The sequence below is a fragment of the Mizuhopecten yessoensis genome, unplaced genomic scaffold (assembly GCF_002113885.1).
Source record: "Mizuhopecten yessoensis strain PY_sf001 unplaced genomic scaffold, ASM211388v2 scaffold3961, whole genome shotgun sequence".
Lineage (NCBI taxonomy): Eukaryota > Metazoa > Mollusca > Bivalvia > Pectinida > Pectinidae > Mizuhopecten > Mizuhopecten yessoensis.
Genome location: NW_018405306.1, coordinates 168516 through 191059, shown reverse-complemented (window position 1 = coordinate 191059; position 22544 = coordinate 168516). Strand labels below are relative to the sequence as shown.

Below are 22544 nucleotides of genomic sequence, written 5' to 3'. Positions count from 1 at the left end.
GGATTTCTCTATATCTGGTCTGCTTATCTGGTCTGATACATCAGACTACAGTAGGAAGTCTCTATTTTTTTCTGATACATTAGACTAAAGAAGGAAGTCTCTAAATTTTGTCTGATACATCAGACTTTGTCTCTATATCTGGTCTGATACATCAAACTAGAGAGGATGTCTCTATATCTGGTCAGATACATCAAACTAGAGAGGATGTCTGGGAAAGGTCTCTAAATCTGATGTAGCTTGTTTTATATACATGTTTATCAGACTAGGGTAGGGAACCGTGTCTAATTTTACAGTTTTTCTAAGCAAAAGGTGATTGAAAGTCATGACATGACCCTCATAAACAGTTACCTGACACCTATATATATATCCTTTCCTGGGGTCACAACACATGAAGCCCAAGTGTTAAACAGGTCATGTAGACCATAACAGACAAGTATGTATACATTCATACTTACAGTTTTATTTCTTGTTATATGAATATAGTTACACATCAGCTGTCTACAAACATTTTTCTTGTGCATTTGCCGCGGGCTACAGACCTGTCAGCATTGATGTGTACCTACTGGCCCTTACAGAGTTCAAACCTAAGTCTTAATTCACTTTTGCTCCGCCCTGGTATAACCTGTCAACCTCTCTTGACCCACAATTAAAATAAGATATAAATGACCAAGTGGAAATCATATGTCCATGATTTTTATTATGGTTTTCGATCATGATTTTTCATGGTGTTATATTTCTGTTAATGCATTCACCCCTGAAATTACATAAGGAACTATTCCAACCTTTGAATTGGAAGAGATCAAATGTGACTTTAGGGGTGAATAGGTCAGAGTGATTATGGTCAATCACAGCAATTGATCGTAGTCAACTACAGTTATAAAGACCAAATCAAGGTCTACCAATTTTAATGATCAAAGCCTGGTTAGCTTTAAGAACATGTGAAAACAAATATTTCATTATGTACATATTCAAAAATAATTAATTTGATCTGTTAAAGAGTTAAACATGATGTCTATGGATACAAAATGATCAACTGTACAAAAGAAAATGAAAAACACACTTCATTTTCATTTTTTTTGATGTATTTCTCCCAAAATTGCAATTTGAAGATTTAATTTGTTATCATTAATTTAAGCTAGCCACACTTTGAACATTAAGGCCCAATTGAAGGTCAACCATGGTAATTTCAGATTCAAACATTAAGAAATGTATTGCTATAATATATTTTATAACCATTTTGAAACAAGTCATGTACTTTATCAGTCAAACAGACAAAATGGAACGGTGCTTGGGTTTGCCATCTCTTCACCTGTGGCCTTGACCACTTCACCATGCATCTGCCTATCCAGAAATTTAAACATGTTGATCATGCATGACCAGCCATAACCATTTCCACCATGTTTGGTCTGGTTTGTTTGTGTATTGCGTCCTATTAACAACTATGGTCATTTTACACATAACATCTCCAGCACACACGCAGGCATACAAACATAGGGAAATATTAGCCAGGTGGCATAGGACTAGTAGTTAGCGCCTGCGAAGGCAACTCCTGTGAATTCCTCAAAATTGTTTTGATTAATGTATATATGCTAATTGAATTAATTGTATATCTATGTACTGCAAAGTGCTTTAGAGTGGCTTATGTTTGTTAGATAGGGCGCTGTATCAAATAATGTATATTATTATTATTATCATTTAAGGACGTGCCAGGCTTTGGTGGTGGAGGAGAGCTGTAGTTCCCAGAGAATATCCACCGACCTACCTCCAGTACCTGGCGACTGCCCCATATGTGAAGGCCTCAAACCTGCAACCCAGTGGTGGAGGGCTGGGGATTGTAGATGTTTAACCAATCTTCCACTTTAATCACAGTCAATCAAATTCTCACTAGTCACTTTAATTTTTGTAGTTTAGAGCACTTTAATGTGTCCAAAAACTGTTTATATTAAATATGTAGAACTTGAAATATGCAATAACGAACAATCCTTCACGAAACCTCTGATATATCGTGATATATTGATCAGATCAATTGTAAGTGTAGTTATTTTATGTACAGTCATTGATGATGTAAGATGATTTGTCAAGAATTCCTATCTTACTGTGTATAGTTAACCTCTTCCGATCCGAGGTGATTGTACTTGCAATTTCCTGTATGATGCACATAAACTTGTATATATATTCCTTTGATTTTTATCTGAGTGAACTTGGTGCATATAGTTATATGTACCTGTAAATTTTATGACTTCCTATTGTTAAGAAAGAACTTTTGTTTTTATTACTTCCTGTATGATGTGATACATGTAAATACTTTGCTCACCATGTTTATCCAGCAATAAGACCATGCCTGGTGATAAGCCCCCACCCATGTAAATTGCAGTTCAACAGAAATGTATTCTCGTTGTGTCTGTAATAAGCCCATTCCCTAACTTTGATTCAGAGATTATGAGTTGCCAACCCCCATCTCCAAGGTTTGTTGCAGAATAACAGTTACTACAGTCATAAAATGTTCATCTATGCTTGTGTACCTTCTAAAAGAGGATCTCATGGGAGATTAGCCTTTATTGTTAGCTTAATGAGTCGTACCCTCTAAAAATAGAGTATTATTATTAACTCCCTGATTAAACTTAATATAGTGTTGTCCATGTCCATCCCGTACCGTCAAACATCGAACACTGAAACTAATTTCATATGGTGATGGGGGCATTCATGTCTTACAGACATTTTCTAGTTTGTTACGAAGAACATCATTTTCTGAAAAGCATAGTAAATTCGTTTAAACTTCTGGTATGATGCAAGACCTAAAAAAATCATCAAGATTTGATCTCCATTTAATGTTTTTTCATATTTTTTGTATGAGGTTCTGTATCTAAAAGATCATAACTGGTCTGATTTTTGTAGGCTGAATAATTGGTTGACTTGAATTAAACATTTGTTTTGGATCTCCCACTCCGCGTATTTGTTATGTTATTAAGTCTCTGAGGTTACTGCTCCAATACTTTTCAGCCGAATGATCTTTTACGTTTGTAAACGTCTACACATTTCGGATTTAGCTATTAATTTCAACACATGAACATTTCCCAGGTATAATAACATGTAATTACACTGGGAACACCTAAGCCCCGAGGGACAGGTCGACCTCCATTATCTCGTTAACAGGTAAAATAATGTATGGGTGCAGACATCCACGACATTCTCGGGTTATAACTATGAATAATGATTGACTGCATTAAATGCATCTGAAGGCAGGTTTACCAGGTAAAAAATAAATTCGTAAATAATACGAAGATGTATATCTTTTCTGTATTGAATGGGAGATATTTTATACAGCTTTGATTCACATTTATTTCTGAGATTACACGAAAACAATACAAGTTTCAACCATGTAGAACATGAAATTTTAAACTGTTAGGCATGTTGTTTGACTTTAAACAAGACTGTTGGCTATGTAGGGTTACCTTTCTGGAGCTTTTGGGCATGAAGTGTGGCTTTTGAGTTTGTAGGTTCACGTGTAGGGTGTAAATATCATGAAAGTTCTCTAGTTTGAAAACTTTTTTTTACCTGTTAACTCATTCACCCCTGAAGACACATTTGAACTCTTCCAATTCAAAGACTGGAACAGTTCATTATGAAATTTCAGGGATGAATGTGTTAACAACCTTAAACTTTAGTATTCCTCTCAAATGTTTTATACTTCACTTTTCTACTGTTCTTTTACTCTTTTAAGTTAATTAATACATACTTAGACTATAGTAGATTATAGATATATAAAGTATATAGATTTCAGAAGTACAAAACATACTGACTATGTGAAAATATAACACATCACAAGATCTGTGGAAGGGTTCATACTCCATTACAGACATTTTGTTATTTCTCTTATCTTGCTCAGTACAAGTATACCATTGCAATTAAATACTTTAACAAATTAACAATACATCAAAGTTCGTAAAGGATTTTTACTATGAAATTCAAAGCTTTTTAGGGCCCTTTAAGAACCTAATTTTCAGTCTAATTAAGGCTAAAATCTCCTGCTATTTGCAAATTTGCAAATTCAGATACCGCTATTTGGATGCCTCGATGTCTCACCACATAAACACCTAACAACCCCAAATCTAACACTGGTCGGTACCCAAAAATACAGAAACTGACTTGTAACAAATATTTCATTTTCTTGTATTTTCTGCATTGGTTTTTCATGAGTACAACACCACAAAACCACCAAAATTAGTAAACAATCATAGTTAAATGATCATTTATCATATTCAAGGGTCATTTTGACCTTTCAAGATTTTTAGGTCACCTGAGACAAAGTCTCAAGTGACCTATTGCGATCGCCTTTTGTCCGTCGTCGTCCGTCATGCGTCCGTAAACAATTTACATTTTCGACTTCTTCTCCAAAACCCCTGAACAATCATAGTTAAATGATCATTTATCATATTCAAGGGTCATTTTGACCTTTCAAGATTTTTAGGTCACCTGAGACAAAGTCTCAAGTGACCTATTGCGATCGCCTTTTGTCCGTCGTCGTCCGTCATGCGTCCGTAAACAATTTACATTTTCGACTTCTTCTCCAAAACCCCTGAACAATCATAGTTAAATGATCATTTATCATATTCAAGGGTCATTTTGACCTTTCAAGATTTTTAGGTCACCTGAGACAAAGTCTCAAGTGTCCTATTGCGATCGCCTTTTGTCCGTCGTCGTCCGTCATGCGTCCGTAAACAATTTACATTTTCGACTTCTTCTCCAAAACCCCTGAACAATCATAGTTAAATGATCATTTATCATATTCAAGGGTCATTTTGACCTTTCAAGATTTTTAGGTCACCTGAGACAAAGTCTCAAGTGCCCTATTGCGATCGCCTTTTGTCCGTCGTCGTCCGTCATGCGTCCGTAAACAATTTACATTTTCGACTTCTTCTCCAAAACCCCTGAACAATCATAGTTAAATGATCATTTATCATATTCAAGGGTCATTTTGACCTTTCAAGATTTTTAGGTCACCTGAGACAAAGTCTCAAGTGTCCTATTGCGATCGCCTTTTGTCCGTCGTCGTCCGTCATGCGTCCGTAAACAATTTACATTTTCGACTTCTGCTCCAAAACCCCTGAACCAATTTCAATGAAATTTTGCAGGGACCTTCCATGGACAAAGGTCAACAAAAATAGTGGCCGGTTTAGTCCCAAGCCCCCAGGGGCCTGAGGAGCGGGGCCAAAAAGGGTTGAATTGACTAAAATTTCAAAAATTTTCTTCTCAAGACCCAGATATGGTAGAATCAAATACTCTTCATAGATGGAAGGGTCTTAAGGTTTATGACCCTAGGGTCTCACGTTTACCCCCTGGGGAAGGAGGGGGGGGGGCAAAACTTATTATGGGTTATAATGGCAAATGATACTTTGAATATTACATGTTAATAACTTGATTGGAATTATAACCTTGCATTGACAGTTTGATACTTTGAAAATTTTGAGCCAGCCCTACCCCCAAGGGATGTAGCGTGGGGCTCAAAGGAGTCAGTGTGCTAAAATTTCTTCATTTTCCTTGTTAAGAATCTGAGGTGCTAGTTTCAAATCCTTTTTAGTCTGAAATCCGTATGCTAGATATTGAGTAAGGGGGTTTTATTGTTTTTTGTCACTTTGAATAATATTTCTGTTCATGTTAAAAACTAAATCAACTCTCTGTATAAATATATCAGGTGACCGTTAAGGCCCATGGGCCTCTTGTTTATTTTATTTAGGGCCTTTTCAAGGCCAACTCAATGTTTTTAGGGATTTTTCAAGGCATGTGCATATACAAACCTTATAAATAAATATTTCACAATTTTATGTGACATTTGAAAAGATATCTAGCCTTACCCAAATATCTTCAGCATGGAAAATGTTCTTAAAAGTCCAAAAGCTTTTATGACACAAGGCCGGGGCCAATAACAGGTAAATACGGTACGTACCTATTCAACTTAATAGATTATCTCGGCCTTATTATACAGTACAGGTATCAAATGTAGGTGTACCAGGTACGCCTTAATAAAAGTGCTAAGTGTGGTTAACGAGGGAGGACATCACACAGGTACAACAGATTTCATAATATACACTTGGTTATGCTTTGATTAATGACATCAAATTTCATAAGGATAGATAATTTGTTGTTTCTCAGATGTGCAGGAGTTTGAACTTCTAAAAATTATTTTCTTAATCCTCTTCAGCCAATACATGACCTGTAAACAACACACCTTTGTTTCAATGAGATTATTCACCTGTATTTCGACAAAGAATAGGCTAATTGTTAGCAGCTACAGAGTATAGGTCATGGCAGGGTAAAGAGACTTAGTGTAGGACTTCATGCTATGATAATTAAATAGTAGGAAAAGAACTAGATTTACTCCTAGCCTCCATAATTAAAGACCTGTTTGGCAATTAGTAAAGTTTAAAATGTGAAATTGCACAAAAACCCTGCCCCGTACCCCACCAAAAAAGGACCAATTAACCAAGGTTCATAGAGGATTTCAAATTTATAACATATTCAAAACGTTACTATAACAATCCATGACTGACATTCAAACAGTACTCAGACGTGTAGGCAAAATGAACAACTGCTGTTTACGCATAAGGTTTAATCGTGAAGAATTCAAATTCAGAGCTGTTTTCTTGATTGTTCTTCTAAGCATATAAATGATAAAGCAATTTGCAAGCTATAGCTTAAGGATTTTTTCAGACTTAGCATTACTTCAATTGCCAAGGTGTTCATCTTCCTTTTAGATACTGTGCATTAACCATTTCTTGATAGCAATTTAACATTGGTAATGTGCAAGATGAAGGTGTTGACATTGTTTCTAATTATATAAATGTGGAATTTCAGGACTTATGAAAATTTAAAAATATTATCATGAAAATATAGTTCAAACAAGCAGATTCTTAAATCGAAGTCTGCTAAAGGATTAGTACCAATACTCTAAATATGAAATTGGACACACCTGAAGCAAGCCCATTTACAGTAGATCTGAGGGTAGGATAATGAAATGACCCTCCTTTCAATATTTTAATCTCCGAGTGTCTGAAGCTGGACACCCTGAAGTAGTCTCGACAAGCGCAATTAAGTATCTTATTCAAGAATACAATACAGTTGTCATGACAGGATTCGAACCTGAGAACCTTCGGGCACGAGCCCAGCGTCCTACCACTAGACTACCTTGCCTACATATGACTCCGTTTGACTGTATACATGCACAAAACAAAAGCTCTATCACTTACAGTTTGGCTGTGAGAGTATTCTGTGGGAACATTGGCAGCTTTAGCAGGAGGATTTTCACCGTTTCCAGCTTTTGCTATCCTACTTAATTCCAAGAAACTACCACTATGTATATTAAGCATCTCTTATATTTCTCCTTACAATAACTACCGGCCGGGCCACAGAGAACAGTGGTCACTAAGTCAATTGTAGGTAAATGTTCTCCATTTATGACTGTTCTATATAAATACCATAATATATCCTATTATATATAATACCATATATATCCTATTAATTGAATATTTGGATACGCAAAAACAAGAAATTACATTATGAAAAGTTCTTTTTACACAACCAATAAAATTTTAATTGGTTGTGTAAAAAGAACTTTTCATAATCCATACTTACCAATCTGAAGAAAATGTTTAGAAATACAAGTTACATGTCAACGGCAAAACCTTGCTCAGTTAATGCCCTTTGCTGGCTCTCCAAACACAAAAAAATTGAATAACTACTTTGAATATCAAGCAAACTTTAATCTTGTCACTATGGCCTTGACCTTTGGCTTTTTAATCTCAATATCAATTGATCTCCTAGCCTCATTTCATTTGAAATCATCTTGTGAAGTGCAATTTAAGTTTAATAGAGTAAAGAATTTTTTCACAATAGCCTATTACATTGACCTTTGATATTTTGACCCTTAAACAAATAGGAATCCTTCTCACCAAAAGGGTGGCCACTCTGTAAATTTCAAGGTCAGAAACTGACCTTTGACCTTCTAACACAAAATCAATAGAGATCACTAGAGTCATCCTGTGAAGTTTCAACATCCTGCTTTGAAAATTTTTCATATCAAGTTCAGGAACAGAGTCCTAGTATGTATGACCTTGACCTTTAACTTTGACGATATGGCCCAGAAATCAAGAGAGATCATCAAAAACCCATTGGTAATCAACGTGTAAAACGTGATGAATGTAGCTGAAAGGGTAATCAGTCCAGAAACCAAGGAGTTTATAGAAAGACCGCCAAAGGAATTCAGCATACATGGCTTTATGTGGATGGATTAACTGGGAAAAGGCCTCTGATGTTAGTTGGTAAAACGTCATTGATGTACTGGCTATGTGTCGGTGTGTGTCCATAAAAACCAACATGTCAATCAGTTTTACCTGTTGTTTAGTGTTTATTCCTTATTCACAGTTTTCTGTCGTTCTTTAGATTACTTCCTAAATATCATCTTAAAGACATGAACATAATTGTTTATCTTATAGAATTTCATTGTCATCTGAATAATAGATGAAGATAAAAAAGACTTATTTGTAAAAATAATAGCCCTGGCATACCTTCCAACATAATCCAGTCATTTCACATAAGAAGTTTTAATACTACAAACGTTAACAGAAAAAGTCCAGGCCAATAATGATGAGGGTTTCTCAATTTTTTTTTATCTCAGAAATCAGATCCATATGCAAATTGGAATAAAGCGGAGAATAGCATTTAATTTGACTTTTGATTGGACTTATATTTCAATGTCCCTGTTAAGATTCAAATACATGCATAAGAAAAAAATTGAGATCCTTTTTTTCAGATTTTCTTTCTTTTTTAATCACATGAAAAAATAAGACTAGAAGCACTGCTATTAGGGTATCAATGGTATAGTCATTGTTAACCTAATATGTACAATAATACAAGTACTCTCATACTGTACACAATCTCCCCATACCTATGTAACTTTATGACTACAGTAGGCATTATAAACCCTAACCCACCCACCCTGATCGACAGACAGAATCTTGCCACTGTTAAAATCTCCTATAGAGTGGCCAGAAATAATTTTCTTCTGATGTATATTTTTTTTAATGATTTGTACAATAATACTGGAGTTTAAGACATGAAATTATTTATTAATTAATTTGTGAATACAACGTCAGGTCTGTATCTCAATTTAACTACATTTTTCATTCGATTACATGTATATGTGGAAATCTTTTTGGAACAGTAAATTTAAGAGCCAAATTTAGTACAGAGAAAGCTACATATGGTAATTATGATAATTATACATCAGGTAAATTGCACACATTTGTTACAAATAATATCATTATTATGATTTATCTAAAGGGACTTTTTGAAGTATCACTGGAGTTGAATGGTAACTAATTCATTCTAACTTCTTGTCTTGTCTTTTTGTGTAAGTTTATTATCAAATGTCTTGACCAGAAATGTTGACCAATGATATTGTTCACACTGGTACAACCTTCCATGCTTATTTTCCTACGTTTGATTGGATATACCCTAGAGCCTATATCAGATTGTACTGTCGTTAGTATACGTGTAAATGTCCTCAAGACCTACATGTTATACATAAAGTACACCCATTATGAATACCAGATATTCAAACAAACAAATCTGATTTGAGTATAATTTCTGTTTCTCTTGCATTTCTTCAGTAACCTGAAGGACTTTAAGAAAAACAGCAAGTACTTGGAAATGTGTTTTTTTTAAACTTACATGAACACCACAAGGATACTGTATCTTATGATTTTATACCATTAGATTGGTTTAGTTTGTTTGTGTTTTAAATTTATTTAACAGTTATGGTCATTTAAGGATGTGCCAGATTTTTGTGGTAGCGCATAACTCGAGTGCCTGAAGAAAAATCACCAACCTGTGGCAGCCAGTACCTGGTGACTGTTCCATGTAGACTTTGAACCCAGGTAGTTATCATAGGTCAACATTGGAAACTCACCTACAGGAATTTTCATGAAACTGAACTAGACATACATATTAATTCAGGGATGATACTATAGACAAGTACCTTAGTCTGAGGAGGATTTGTGATATTCCAGTCTCTGCTGGCTATGGGAATAGGTACTGAATATGGATACTAAACAGTTACAAATTTATTACTGAAAAAATGTATTTTTTTAACCACATTCTCTCTCTACTGAGGAGAGACCACATACAGTGGAGTCACTTTGGAGAAGTGGTTGAGGCGTCTGACCATCTTTGATTACTAAGCCCCCCCCCCCACATCCTGGTCGCGGGTTTGACGCCTAGGTTGGGCAGTTGCCAAGTACTGGCCACAGGTCTGAAGTTTTTTCAGGCACTCTGGTTTTCTCAACCACCAAAACCTGGCCATCCTTAAATGACCATAGCTGTTAATAGGACGTAAAAAAACAAACAAACCAAAGCAAAAACCACAAACAGTGAATTATTCAGCTATTACTATTACCCTTGAACACTGTAACTATAAAGGCGTCACAATGTACAATCTGTTGTTTGATTTTGGCTGACATTACAGGTTTCCATTTGTTTTCTATCACTTTGATGAATGAAGTGTGTTGACATATCACATTTCAAATTTGTTCAAAGGTTCACGATAACGAGCTGGGATATTTCACTCGGGATATTTCACTCGTTTGATTTGCACATAAAATATTTGATGAATGAATGTGCACTGAAGAGACCTCCATTTTGACAGCGATACATTTATAGTCTAGACCTTTCAGATGTTTAATGAATGATTGTCTTAAAGATGACGGAATATCAATTATAAATACACTGTATCAACACCACATGATACACATGTGACAATCTGTGCAAAATGAATGGCTACTGGTACATATTATTTCACTGGGCAGGACATTTCTACATGGTTGGTCTTCATAGCATGCTAAAATATCAATCAGCTCTTCATCTGTACCTCAGGATATTTTGAATGATGTTATTTGAAGTCTTTTATCTTATTTAACCACTGTGACCTTGAAAGAAGGTCAAAGTCATTTATTTGAGGAAACATATTAAAGCCCTCCATCCCTAGTAGCTACTGGCCAAATTACGACCCTAGATCGTTCAGTTCACAAGAAGAAGCTCTTCAAAGCCCGAGTTGTTGATGACAGACACTACACTAGAACTGTGCTATCAAATTTAAGTCAACATGCACCCCATGCAAAATGAGCGTAAACAGTGTTACATATTTTCAAATAATATCAGAATGTAAGAATAATGGTTTTATTTTTGACATTTATGATGCATGGCTGTGACATCTTAATTTATCTTACGAGATATATATGTACATTATGCATGAATTGCACATGTACATGTTGTATATATAATATGTTTAAAGTTAATAAGGGTTAATCTGAAACGGTATCCTGGCTGCCTAGAATCTGTCTGGGCTGAATGGATATACAGATTGCTTGATTTTTTTTCCAATATTAGTATTCACTCCAAAAATTAATAATATAATATTTTTGTTGAAATTTCATGCTAGAAAGCAGAAATTGTGTTTACTGGGGAATGCTTGACAATTTTCTGGGGCTCCGGCTCAATGCTTTATAACGCCTTGGCAAGTCAACTACCACATTTCATCTGGGCTACTTGAATATTTTCCTGTTTGTTTGTTTGATTGGTATTACGTCCGCCTCACTATCGAGTAGTATGAGATTTCAACATACAGGTTTTTAAAAACAGTGACCTTAATAGTGGGTCATTGTCATCTAGTTCATCACTGTTCATCCCAGCAACCTAAATGCCAAATAAAAAGACATTACACCTCATGGACCTTTAGAAGAAAATTCACAACAGATGTTGCTGTAGCCATTATAAATATATCCTCACAGCAAATTGGATTTGTGTCACACCAGATAAACCTGAACTAGGCCACTATCTATACCAGTCTAGTATAACCTTGGTTTCTGCACTTCACTAATTGATTTTAACTAATAAACCTGTTATACTGGCTGTACATGTACACACATTAATAACCTTGTATCCCTGCAGGCCGAAACGTATCATTGTCAACGAATGTATACACATACATTTATACAAGGACTGTAATGCATGAATGATTTCACAACATATTATGTTACTTTTATTTACTGTGTTAAAATGAACAGTGCCAGATTTCCTAATGAGGTTCAGGGTAAAGTTTGTTAACCTAGTCTTTCAATAGTTTTAAATTGAGTACATGTCAACGATCTCTCTTTGAAAGGGACTGTCCCTCTGAACCCAAATATTTACTTGATCCCTCTGATGGCATAGGACCCAGTGAATCTGGTCCGCCTATTTTAACATTCTGACCAGATTTGTCCCTCATAGGAGACAATAGTTCTTCTAACAGGACAATGACAACTTTTTAAAACAAATAATACTACAAATAACAATTTATAATACCTCACTGAGGTGTGAAAATCAGTTTCTGACCTTTGGACTTATTGGTCGAGTGAATAAGATAATTAAACTAATGAGTATCACTAATATTTGAGTGATTGTACTTCAGGAATGTGGCAGTTCATGTGAATGAAAATATCAAAATGAAATTGGATTTCGAATGATTCATTCGATAAAACAAGGGTTCACCACAAAAATGAACTAAAGAAATGCTGCATAAAGTTTCACATGCATATATATACCCCCCTTTCAGAGTTTGCTGAGAGATTGAGGAACAAATCCCTCTGAGGATGGTCCAGAGGTTGACATGCATATATGTTTAATGTTTATTTATCAGAAGTTTCCTTATTGGGACCCCAAATCTTCCCCAAGGGAGACCAGTCAGACCACCAACTTGATTCACAAAAAAATGAATACCCTGATCCAGAGATGCACCACACCAAACTAAGTCAAAACCTTTTCACTCATACTTAATACATACTCACTTTAAAGACAACCCAGTAAACCTTTATTGATATCTTGTGACCCACTCTTCATTCATTTATACAACATTTATTTCTCTTGATCCAAGGACATTCCATACAAAAATAGGTTAAATCCCTTCATCTATACTGAAAGGAATTTTGCCAAGATTTTTTTTGTGTGAAAAATAGTTAAACATGCATAACAATTCAATAACACCAAATTGTCCAAAAACAAGTATTCAGATGTGTCCCGTAACCTGTTTACTTTACATCACTTTCTGAAGAAAGCAAACACCAATGATTAATGCTAACAATTCTTTTTGAGTCCATACAGCCACTGATATGAAACCGAAGATATCCAACTCGTCTTCTAGATTCTTGAGGCATTTTTTAGTATTCTCTATTCCAACAGATCAATAAAATATGTAACTTTTATTGCTGTCCCCAAAGATAGAGGTCCAAAAAATCCTTATATGAACGGCAGATTGGTTTTGGTAACTTCATTATCCCTATGCAGATGACATCTATGATCTAGATGAGAGATGTGATATTGCCAATGTCTGATTTGCAAGTGTTTCTATGTGTTTTGAAAACAATGAAAAGAGGAAGTTCCAGTGTAGGGAGTTCAAAATGGGAATATTTTGGGGGATCGGTACTCCTGTAACATTAGAATAGGCTACTGGTCAGCCTTTTTTCTATCAGATATGATTTTGCCGACTGTTACACAACGCCCGTCAAAAGTAGCTCCTAGTGTAAACCTCAAACACTGTTGGAGTAGGGAGATGGGATGCCTAGCTGCCCACCCACCTCATCATCATCATCATCATCATCATCATCATCTTCTTCCTGGACAGGAATTAACTCTGTGCAGGGTGTGTTATTCCAGCGATCATAAACCTATTTCATTTTAAAAGTTTAAGTAATATGGGATTTTTAATAGGCAATCATTTTTTAATTGCGTAATACTGGCTGTTACTGCTAGAAAGGTTGCGGACATTGTAACACTTGGCTGTTTCTAAATCGGAACCAATCTAGTGTCCATCAGGGTGCCTCGGTAGCCGTGATCGCTAACGCGCACAGTCATTGTACTACTGTGTGCTATCAAGCATGAGGTTCAGACCACTCGCTCTCCCAAGAGTTTCGGTTCGATCCCCAGCGGTGGTGGAAAAAAAAGAGAGTGATGTCTGATAGGGTTAGTTGTTACCCCTACCATGGCACGGTGGTTTTCCCTCCGTGGGTTTTCCTCCACCACTAAAAAAACATTTGTTCCCTTTTTAGCGGCGGCATAATAAAAGCTCTACAGAGCTTATGTTTGTTGTTGACGATTGTACACGACGTTAAATAAAGATTATTATTATTATTATTATTATCATAACATTGCTGAGTATATACTATTTTGATAGGTCAGTATGATACATAGCTGTTGATTCCTCTCTCCTCGTATTTCATACACTAACGGGTTATCCTGTTCAATTAGATCTTGATCTTGATCTTGATAGGTATACGGTGACACATCCAAGGATATTATTACACCGCACGTGCGTCAAGTACATGTTCTTGGTCGTCCTAGATGGTTCTTTCAATTGATTAGATGGTAAGTTGGCTTGACCGTGTATGCCTTTGTAGAAGTCTGTTTTGAGTTTGAAGATCTTTTAGGGATGGTAGTTGCAGCTGGTCTAAAATTGCTATCATACTACCTGGGCCGTAATTGTAATTTGATGGTATGAACCTTGCCGCTCTTTTCTGTACATTTTCCAGCTGATCTTGGAGATATATTTGGTGTGGGTCCCAGGCAGTGCTCGCATATTCGAGGACAGGTCGTATGAGTCCTTTATATGCCTGGAGTTTAACTTCAAGCGGACATGGCCTAAATTAATCTAATCCAATCCAGTTTTTAACACCTGACTGACTTCTAATCTTATGGCATAAATAACTTATTTAAGAAGATCTCATTCTGTGATATTATATATATATTTTTGTCCAATCTGCAAAATGTGATAGAAGTGTATTATTTGCCTTTTACCTGAATAAATATTATAATTATGACGAAAGATTTCTTTTCAATAATCCTAATGTCTTATAAGATTTGTTGCATATCTCATCTATGTGTTTTCCCCAGTGTCGGTCATTGGTGATGTTGAATCCTAGGTATTTAATAGATCCATATCCAATACTAGCCTACTACACAGTAGGGTTCAACAAGCTATGCCTATACTATACTGTACAGTACAGTATAGTAATGTTGTCAACAGGACATAGACCAGACGATGTTTTTACTCTCAATAGTTTATTATTAGGTTACATCCCATAATTGTATGATTAAATTACTCTAAATATGACTGTTTGTTTAGATAAATGAGTCAATTTATATTAGAAACTAAAATAACGTTTGGTAAAAGAAAAAATCAACTTTACCAGTGTTTGTTCATAACCCAAGTCTTCTTTTTCAGCCATGTTGGTACGCCATCTGTCGGTAAAATGTAACGATCATTTTGATAGGCCCATGTCGAACCAGTTTTCTTACCTTCTCGTAAAAGAATGAGTGTTCTGCTAGACTTCGTCTGCTAGCAACTGAAACAAATAAATTACAAAGTTCTTATGTACAAACAATATGGTATTTGTGATATTGCATTCATTAGAGACGGTAAACAGGTGTATATGCACAACGAGGGTCTGCTTTCATTTTTTGACATTGTGACAGGTTGTGAGCGATCGACGAAAGCCTACTATTAGTCAGCTTACATTAGCTAAACTCTCCCTCTTAAAGATAATTTTTAACATCATAGCTATGAATAAGTGTATATAGATAGATATAATTATAATAAATACAGGACTTTTTGTTGATGATTCAATAGAAATTATAAAACATACCGAAAACATTATTTTGAAAATTAATTAAGCTAACCAGCCAGTCGCTAAATCTTCGTGGTTTGTTACCATAGGGACGAAAGTTTCAACTCTACCAATTACGCTTAATTGACCTGCTTCAGCAGACTGAAGATTATGCCGTAATGTAATTAGCATTCTATTCTTATTCGTATTATTGCAGTAAAACACAATTCATAATTTTATTCACGAAATTCACTTATTTAAAATCAAAGGCCACGTTTTATGTTGACTAGTAGTCTTGCTAAAGTCCGATTTTATATGAGGAGTGATGTTTATCCGACAAAGTACTAAATTTCGTAAAATAGATACTTGCAATTTTCGAAATAAAAACGAAAAGAAGCAATTAATTGTGTTACCAGTCAACAATACTGAAGCAAGGACTTAGCACGGAATTAGATTAGATATCTAAGTCCGTGGACTAAGATAGTACAGAGACCAGAGACGTATAAAGCCAATACGTCTCTGCAGAGACGCATATATACTACTGACTTTATATGTCTCTGGATAGTAATATGATATTCCGTGACTGAAGTAATTAAGATACTACACATAATTGCACTTTCATAGAGAGTCAATAGCAAAAGACAACAAAATGGCCATGACGGGTTTTTTCAACTTGATAGATATATTCACCAATCTGATTAAAATCATATCCTACATTCACTACGTATCACTTTAGAGAATGTAGGATATGATTTAATCAGAAGTTCTCTTTATTCTTACATAGGGTTGCGACATGCTGCCACGGACTCTGATAATCCCGTGATGCTCTACTAAAGAGACTACGCTGACACGTATAGTGTACATCAATATAATCCATTGCTATTAACACAGGTGTGTGAATGTATGATGTAGCTAATGTAATTTTGGACAATTGTCTGGCCCTCGGCGATCACAGGCCGTGGGCATTACTTGGTTTAGTTGTATATGTATGTATACTGTAGTTTGTTCTCATATTTTAGTGCATTGTGTCGTAACTATGTGTCGATAGCTGTCGTGTGTCTGTAGAAAACGTGTCGTGTAGATGAAATCTGTCTGCTGTGTCCCACAGAGACCGCTAATACCAGCATCAGACAGTTAGCTGTCAACCTGTCTCCAGCTGAGTGCTTGAAGGGCAAACTTATTCGGCTGAAGAGAAACCGTATACTTACATACATGTAGGTAAACAAAGAAGCTTGCAATTTGTTTGGGAATGAAACATTGATGTTCAATTTCAATAAATTCTTTAGAGCTGACGTAATTGTTCAATGTATGTCAAAACGAGATTTTTGACAGGAGAATATAGCTGTGTATGGGTCTTTTAGTAAGCATATGTGACCCATATATTTTCTCATACAGTATTTTCGTGGGTATAACAAATACCATAAATCTCTTTTTTACCAACTTACAAAATTAAAAACTTTATTTTGAAAACACTTGTGTCAAATTAGCCAAGAGACGTATAAAGCCACATCAGCCATATTCTTCATCATGTGTTATATAGCATGTAGATTTCAGTGTTAATAACGTTAATATGTCGCCATTTTGATTATCTGCAGAGCTCTTTAACAACTCTTCACGAAGATTAATTTTAAAAGGTTGTTTTTTAACTTCAGCGGGATAATTAAGACAAACGTGGCATGTCTAAGTGACCCCCATCCCCCATCCCCTCTTCTATCAACTGAAACATTTGTTTTGGTGAAATTAAAGTTATTTAAAGAAGAAAAAAAGTGTATTGCGCTACACAAGTTATAAAATCCTGTATAGTGGTCTAGTTTGTCTCATGTAGGTGAGTCTTGAAACATTAAGACTAATAGCACTGTCGGTGGTATGTGGTAGGGCATTCCATTCTCTAATTGTGGTTGGGTAGATGAACCACAGACTTAGATAATCTAATTCCGTTGAGGAACGTACCGAATAAGAAAGAATTAAAGAATTAACGCCAGTGAAATATGTTTCATTATATATAATGAAGCAAGGTAAGTCGACAATCTTGACATATTATGAAGGCGTTACAAAACACATCAGCACATTACGGATTATGCAGTATGAAGTTTTGTGGGCTAGTGTAGGCGTTATAAGGTAACGCGCACGAACTGTCGAAGTACCTACTGGCTGATGGTGACCGTGTGGCACTTTGAACACGTGGTACTACCATATTTGTCAGGCACAAGTTTTGAAAAAACTGAATAATGCACGTAACAATCAAAACTTACCTTAAAGTGTTTTCTTACAATCCACACAAAACTTTTACGAAACTGTATAAAGGTAAGAAATAACGGTATAGATCCACAGGTAAGTTCCAAGTATGGAAGCCCCAAGGCTTGGTCACATATATATATTACGTCTTACGGGTTTGGCCAATAGACAGGTAAATGAACGTGTGAGTAATGACAGAATGTCCTTAGCATGAATATCTAACACGATCCATGACAGATATGCGTTTCAGGTAAGAACAATACGGAATATTATACATAATAGGTGCTGTTAGTTGCACGTGTGCATATTTATCAGACACACACATCTGGTTTACACATATTAAGGTAACTTAATTAACATTAAATGTGTACTGCGTGTGAACGTATGTAAAAGTGTGTACCATTTACATTGCGTATGGTTCACATGTGTTTGAAAATAATTAATACATGGTTTACGTATTTAAAAATACAATGGGAACCATAGCCAGGTACGTGTTACACGTTTAACCGTAGCAAGGGACAAAGGAGGGTATACGCGTAATAAAAAAAATAACCTATATTTATTTTACAACAATTATGGAACAGGTCATTTCAACTTATATGAATCACTTCTGTTGGCCCACCAATTGTTTAAGCAGTAAAACGTACAAAAAGCATTCCCCCCTACCAATGCCCTGTCCTAGACCTGCTCCTAAATGAATCCACTCCGAACAAGGGTTAGCTACGCCCCCTGGATATGAGTATTACATTTTGACCAATGTAATATATGTAAAAGTTTTACAGTGAGAATTAAGTTGATATTTGTTTTACTATTACGAATTAATTGACCAATCAGAGAGCACAGCCTAGCGTAGGCATTGTCAATATTGTGACGTCATTGAAGGTATGACGTTTTAGGGGTTTTTTGGTCGTGCAATACATCATTGTATAAATGTTTTTTGTAGGGATATGAATAAAATCTGGTAAAGGTAACCAATGTCTATACTGGAGAGAATGTTATTGGTTTCTCGAAAGGTATATATCAAGTTCACATTTTAAAACACGGAATAAATCAGTACATTTATGAAACATTCAATTTTGATAACAAAATAAAATGTCATACCGTTTGATACATATTTTAACTTTGTGATATACACTCCTGTTTTTGTTCCTCATGAGTTATATTGAATATACAAACAACTGCAGCTTTAATCAGTAAAGACAGCGCCATTGTCTATCCGTAGAAATCGCAATGTGTATACATGACATCATTTTTATGAGAAATTACGCCCCCTGGCGGTGGTCATTTATCATCACATGTTACTGTCTCCTTAAAACCTTAAAGCGCTATATATACGGATTCTGATTGAATTGTATGTACTATATATGTGGGTTATATTAGTATGTCTGTATCCAATACGTATGTCGTATGGTAGGTGTTACCAGTAGCAAAAACGCTAAAGCCGTGTGCAAATGTGTTTTAGAACACCAGCAAAATTATCGATTTAGACTCTTGCTTTTATTTGATTTCTTATTTTTATATATTTTTGTAATTGATCACCGTGGAGGAGTGCAGTGATATATATAGAGAGTGTTATTTTATGAAAAAGCTGGGTTCATAAAGAACTAGATCAGTCATTTTGACGCTTCTCATTCCGCCTCGCATAACATGAGACGTCATAAGAAGAAAAAGCATTTAGGTGACGTTACAATGTAAGCTGTTCTAGGCGTTACGAGCCCGGCAAACGAGTGGAAGGATGCAAGGACGAATAAACAAAAATATTGTCTAGAAGAAATTGTGCACTGTCGCTCATGATAACTGCTCAAAATTAACGGAAAGACACACAAGTTTAACCTATAATTCGCCATCTTTGCCAAGAGATTTATATATATATATGAGACAACACTGCTGAAAATTCTCCGAAACTGCTGCAGCATGTTAACTTATGATAAATTTAAAACAACGTGACGTCAAATTCCGTCGTCGTAGGCCAACATTTATACCGTCGTATTAAGTAAATCCTATAAAACAGAAGTTGACCATCCAATCACAGCCAATTCCGATACGCAAGTAACAAAACCGCGAAGACATATAAAAAGACACGGATATTTTTCTTTTACATTTCGTGACTCGTATAATGACAGGTTTTGTGAATTACCAACGGATAACAACTGACCCCGGATGCTCAAAGGTCAGGATAGAGTAAAGAAGAACATCTTGTACCACTCAAAGTCTTCCCAGGATCCACCAGGGGAATGCAACAAATTATCAGAACAAGTAGTCAAGGTAACACCTTTGGAGTACCATCCCCTGGCCCCAGTAACACCAAATCTAAAAAAGCACTTATTAATCCCCATGTACATAGTTCTAACTTAAGATTTAGCTTCTGATTTCTCATATACCCTGTTTTAATTGGAGGCGTTATATCGTCTCGAGCTGCGCTGAGTCAATTACACTTAAAATGAGTATGACTCGTATCAAGAAGAAGGTTGGTAAGAGTAAACCATGCAGTGGTTAGGAAAAATATGAAATATGAATACAATATAATTCAAAGGCTCTGATATCATTCCATTGCTATATATTATTGAGATAGATAAGATCAATATGATTTGAGAGTTTATTCTATTTTGAAAACTCTTACTTTTTAGTGGCATCAATTTTAATTTTTCATTAACTACTGGTTAACGTGAACGGAGCCTAGAGTTTGACCAAAACGTTAGAATAAGGAACTTAAATGGCTTTTATCTTATAGTTCGGTCAACATTTGATAAACAAAACAATCACTGACAATTGTAAATGCATCAGTTACTTCAAATACCTGCATATTTTGATCCTTGCCGCTTCGGAGCAGATCCCGACGCCATCTTGGACATTGACACATTGTAGGATGGAAATGGTTACTAGTAATGAGAACAATATCTGCAGTAATTCAGGGCGGATTTCCGTATCGATTGCCAGGGAAGTGCGGCATATCATGTTATCTTCCGGTGCTCTACGAGTCGTGTAATGGAAAAAACCACCATACATTTTAATAATGCATGACGTCACGTAAATTTAAAAATCCAAATGTTTAAAATAATAAAAACATGGCATCATTTATATAATGCGACATAGAGTTGCATTACAGAGTTTAGAAAACGGAAGGCGTTAGTGAATTGATTTTAAAAAGCTAAACTCTAGGATTTTAGGACAGAAGTCATTTTACATATATTTGAGAGCAGAGCGCCATGACGTCAAGTTACACAAATTAAGTCACGTTATGGAGATTCAAGATGATGAAGGGGATGACATTTAATCCATGATTACTGTTTCAAGATGGCGACGCCAAATCATGATTCCAGGATGAGCGAACGTGCATCTGGAAGGTAACCCCATACATGTTCACGTCCGATAGGGGAATCGAACCTCGGACGCCTTGGTGAAAGGCAAATGCGCTATCCACAGCGTCACCCGACCACCGACCAGGAAATGCAGACCAGGTCTTCCCTACCTCAGTCGGTTAGAACGATAGTTCAACAATCTGAAGTTTAGAGTTTGAATCTCTAATTTTGAAGATAACGAACATTGCTTTCTTTTGATTGTATGTTTTTTATTTCATTTTTTAGATACAAGTTCTGCAAGGTATGGATTTCTTTTTAAACGAATTCATAAGCTATATAGTCATGTCAGTAAAATAGTTTTCAATGCGTAGGTACAATTTGTGACAGTTAGACGTGCGGGGAATCAAATATTCCCGCGTTTCGGTAGTAGATAAAAGGTAAGAACATGGCGCACGGGCGCTATCGCGTGGTCACGTGGTATGTTCTGGGTAAAGGCATTCTTTAGTCAGGGAGGTAGATATATGCAGCTAGGCAGTACTTTGCATTTTTAATACGGTGGTATTGGGGTTCACAGTTTTGGTGAATTCATTTTATTTGATTTTGTCTCGAAAAATAGAGAGAAGGTTGTAAAGGTTTCGTAATTTTTTTTGTATTTTTTGTATTGACAGACATAATTGATAAATACATGTGAAAATAAACGCAGGTCCAGCGTTACTCCTAGACCATCCTGCAATGGGCTGTAGTAGTTCTCCCGCCTCTATTATTGCATGTCGGCAATCAGGGGCGGATCCAGAATTTCCTAAAAGGGGGGGCCGATAATTTTTTCTCAATAGTCAACGGTGTGCGTACGCCCATTACGCCCATTACGCCCTCACCTGGACCCGCCCCTGATATAGTCTCGCGTTTTATAATTGTTGACTAATTCATTAGTGTAGACAATGATATATCTGAAATGTCCACGCTGATTAATTCATGAAAGGGAGTGCATATTACCAACGGTGGTACATTTGCTAAGCTATATGGTTAAAATGGTACAACTTAGGAGGCACATACGCGTCACCTTTAAATTTAATTTAAAATTATCATACTTGTAAGAACAGCATATCATCTCATTCTGGTACGTACAACTTATTACTACGTACACAATAGTATGCTGTGTGAAGATATTTTCTTGTACGTACACGATGGTAAGCTATAAGTACCACAATGAGATATTATGTTGTACATACAAGATAGTTAAACAGTTCCAACAATATATATAATACCAAAATAATTGAATGGATATGTTTAGTCGATTATACATAATATTGTCAGCCGAAAAAAA

At 35.8% G+C, this 22544-nt stretch overlaps 1 protein-coding gene across 4 annotated transcripts in view; it reads right to left on the bottom strand.

The window, feature by feature from the left end:
- LOC110448244 (chloride channel protein 2-like) overlaps positions 1-18088 on the bottom strand; it is a 58907-nt gene extending 40819 nt beyond the window's left edge. For all 4 annotated transcript variants that reach the window (XM_021494397.1, XM_021494398.1, XM_021494399.1 and 1 more), the window contains exons 1-2: positions 17939-18088; positions 15270-15425 (exon numbers count right to left, since the gene is read on the bottom strand). In XM_021494397.1, the coding sequence (XP_021350072.1) occupies positions 15270-15308 (39 nt within the window). In that variant the 5' untranslated portion in view covers positions 15309-15425; positions 17939-18088. The remainder of the gene's footprint in view (positions 1-15269; positions 15426-17938) is intronic.
- Between the last annotated feature and the right edge of the window lie 4456 nt (positions 18089-22544).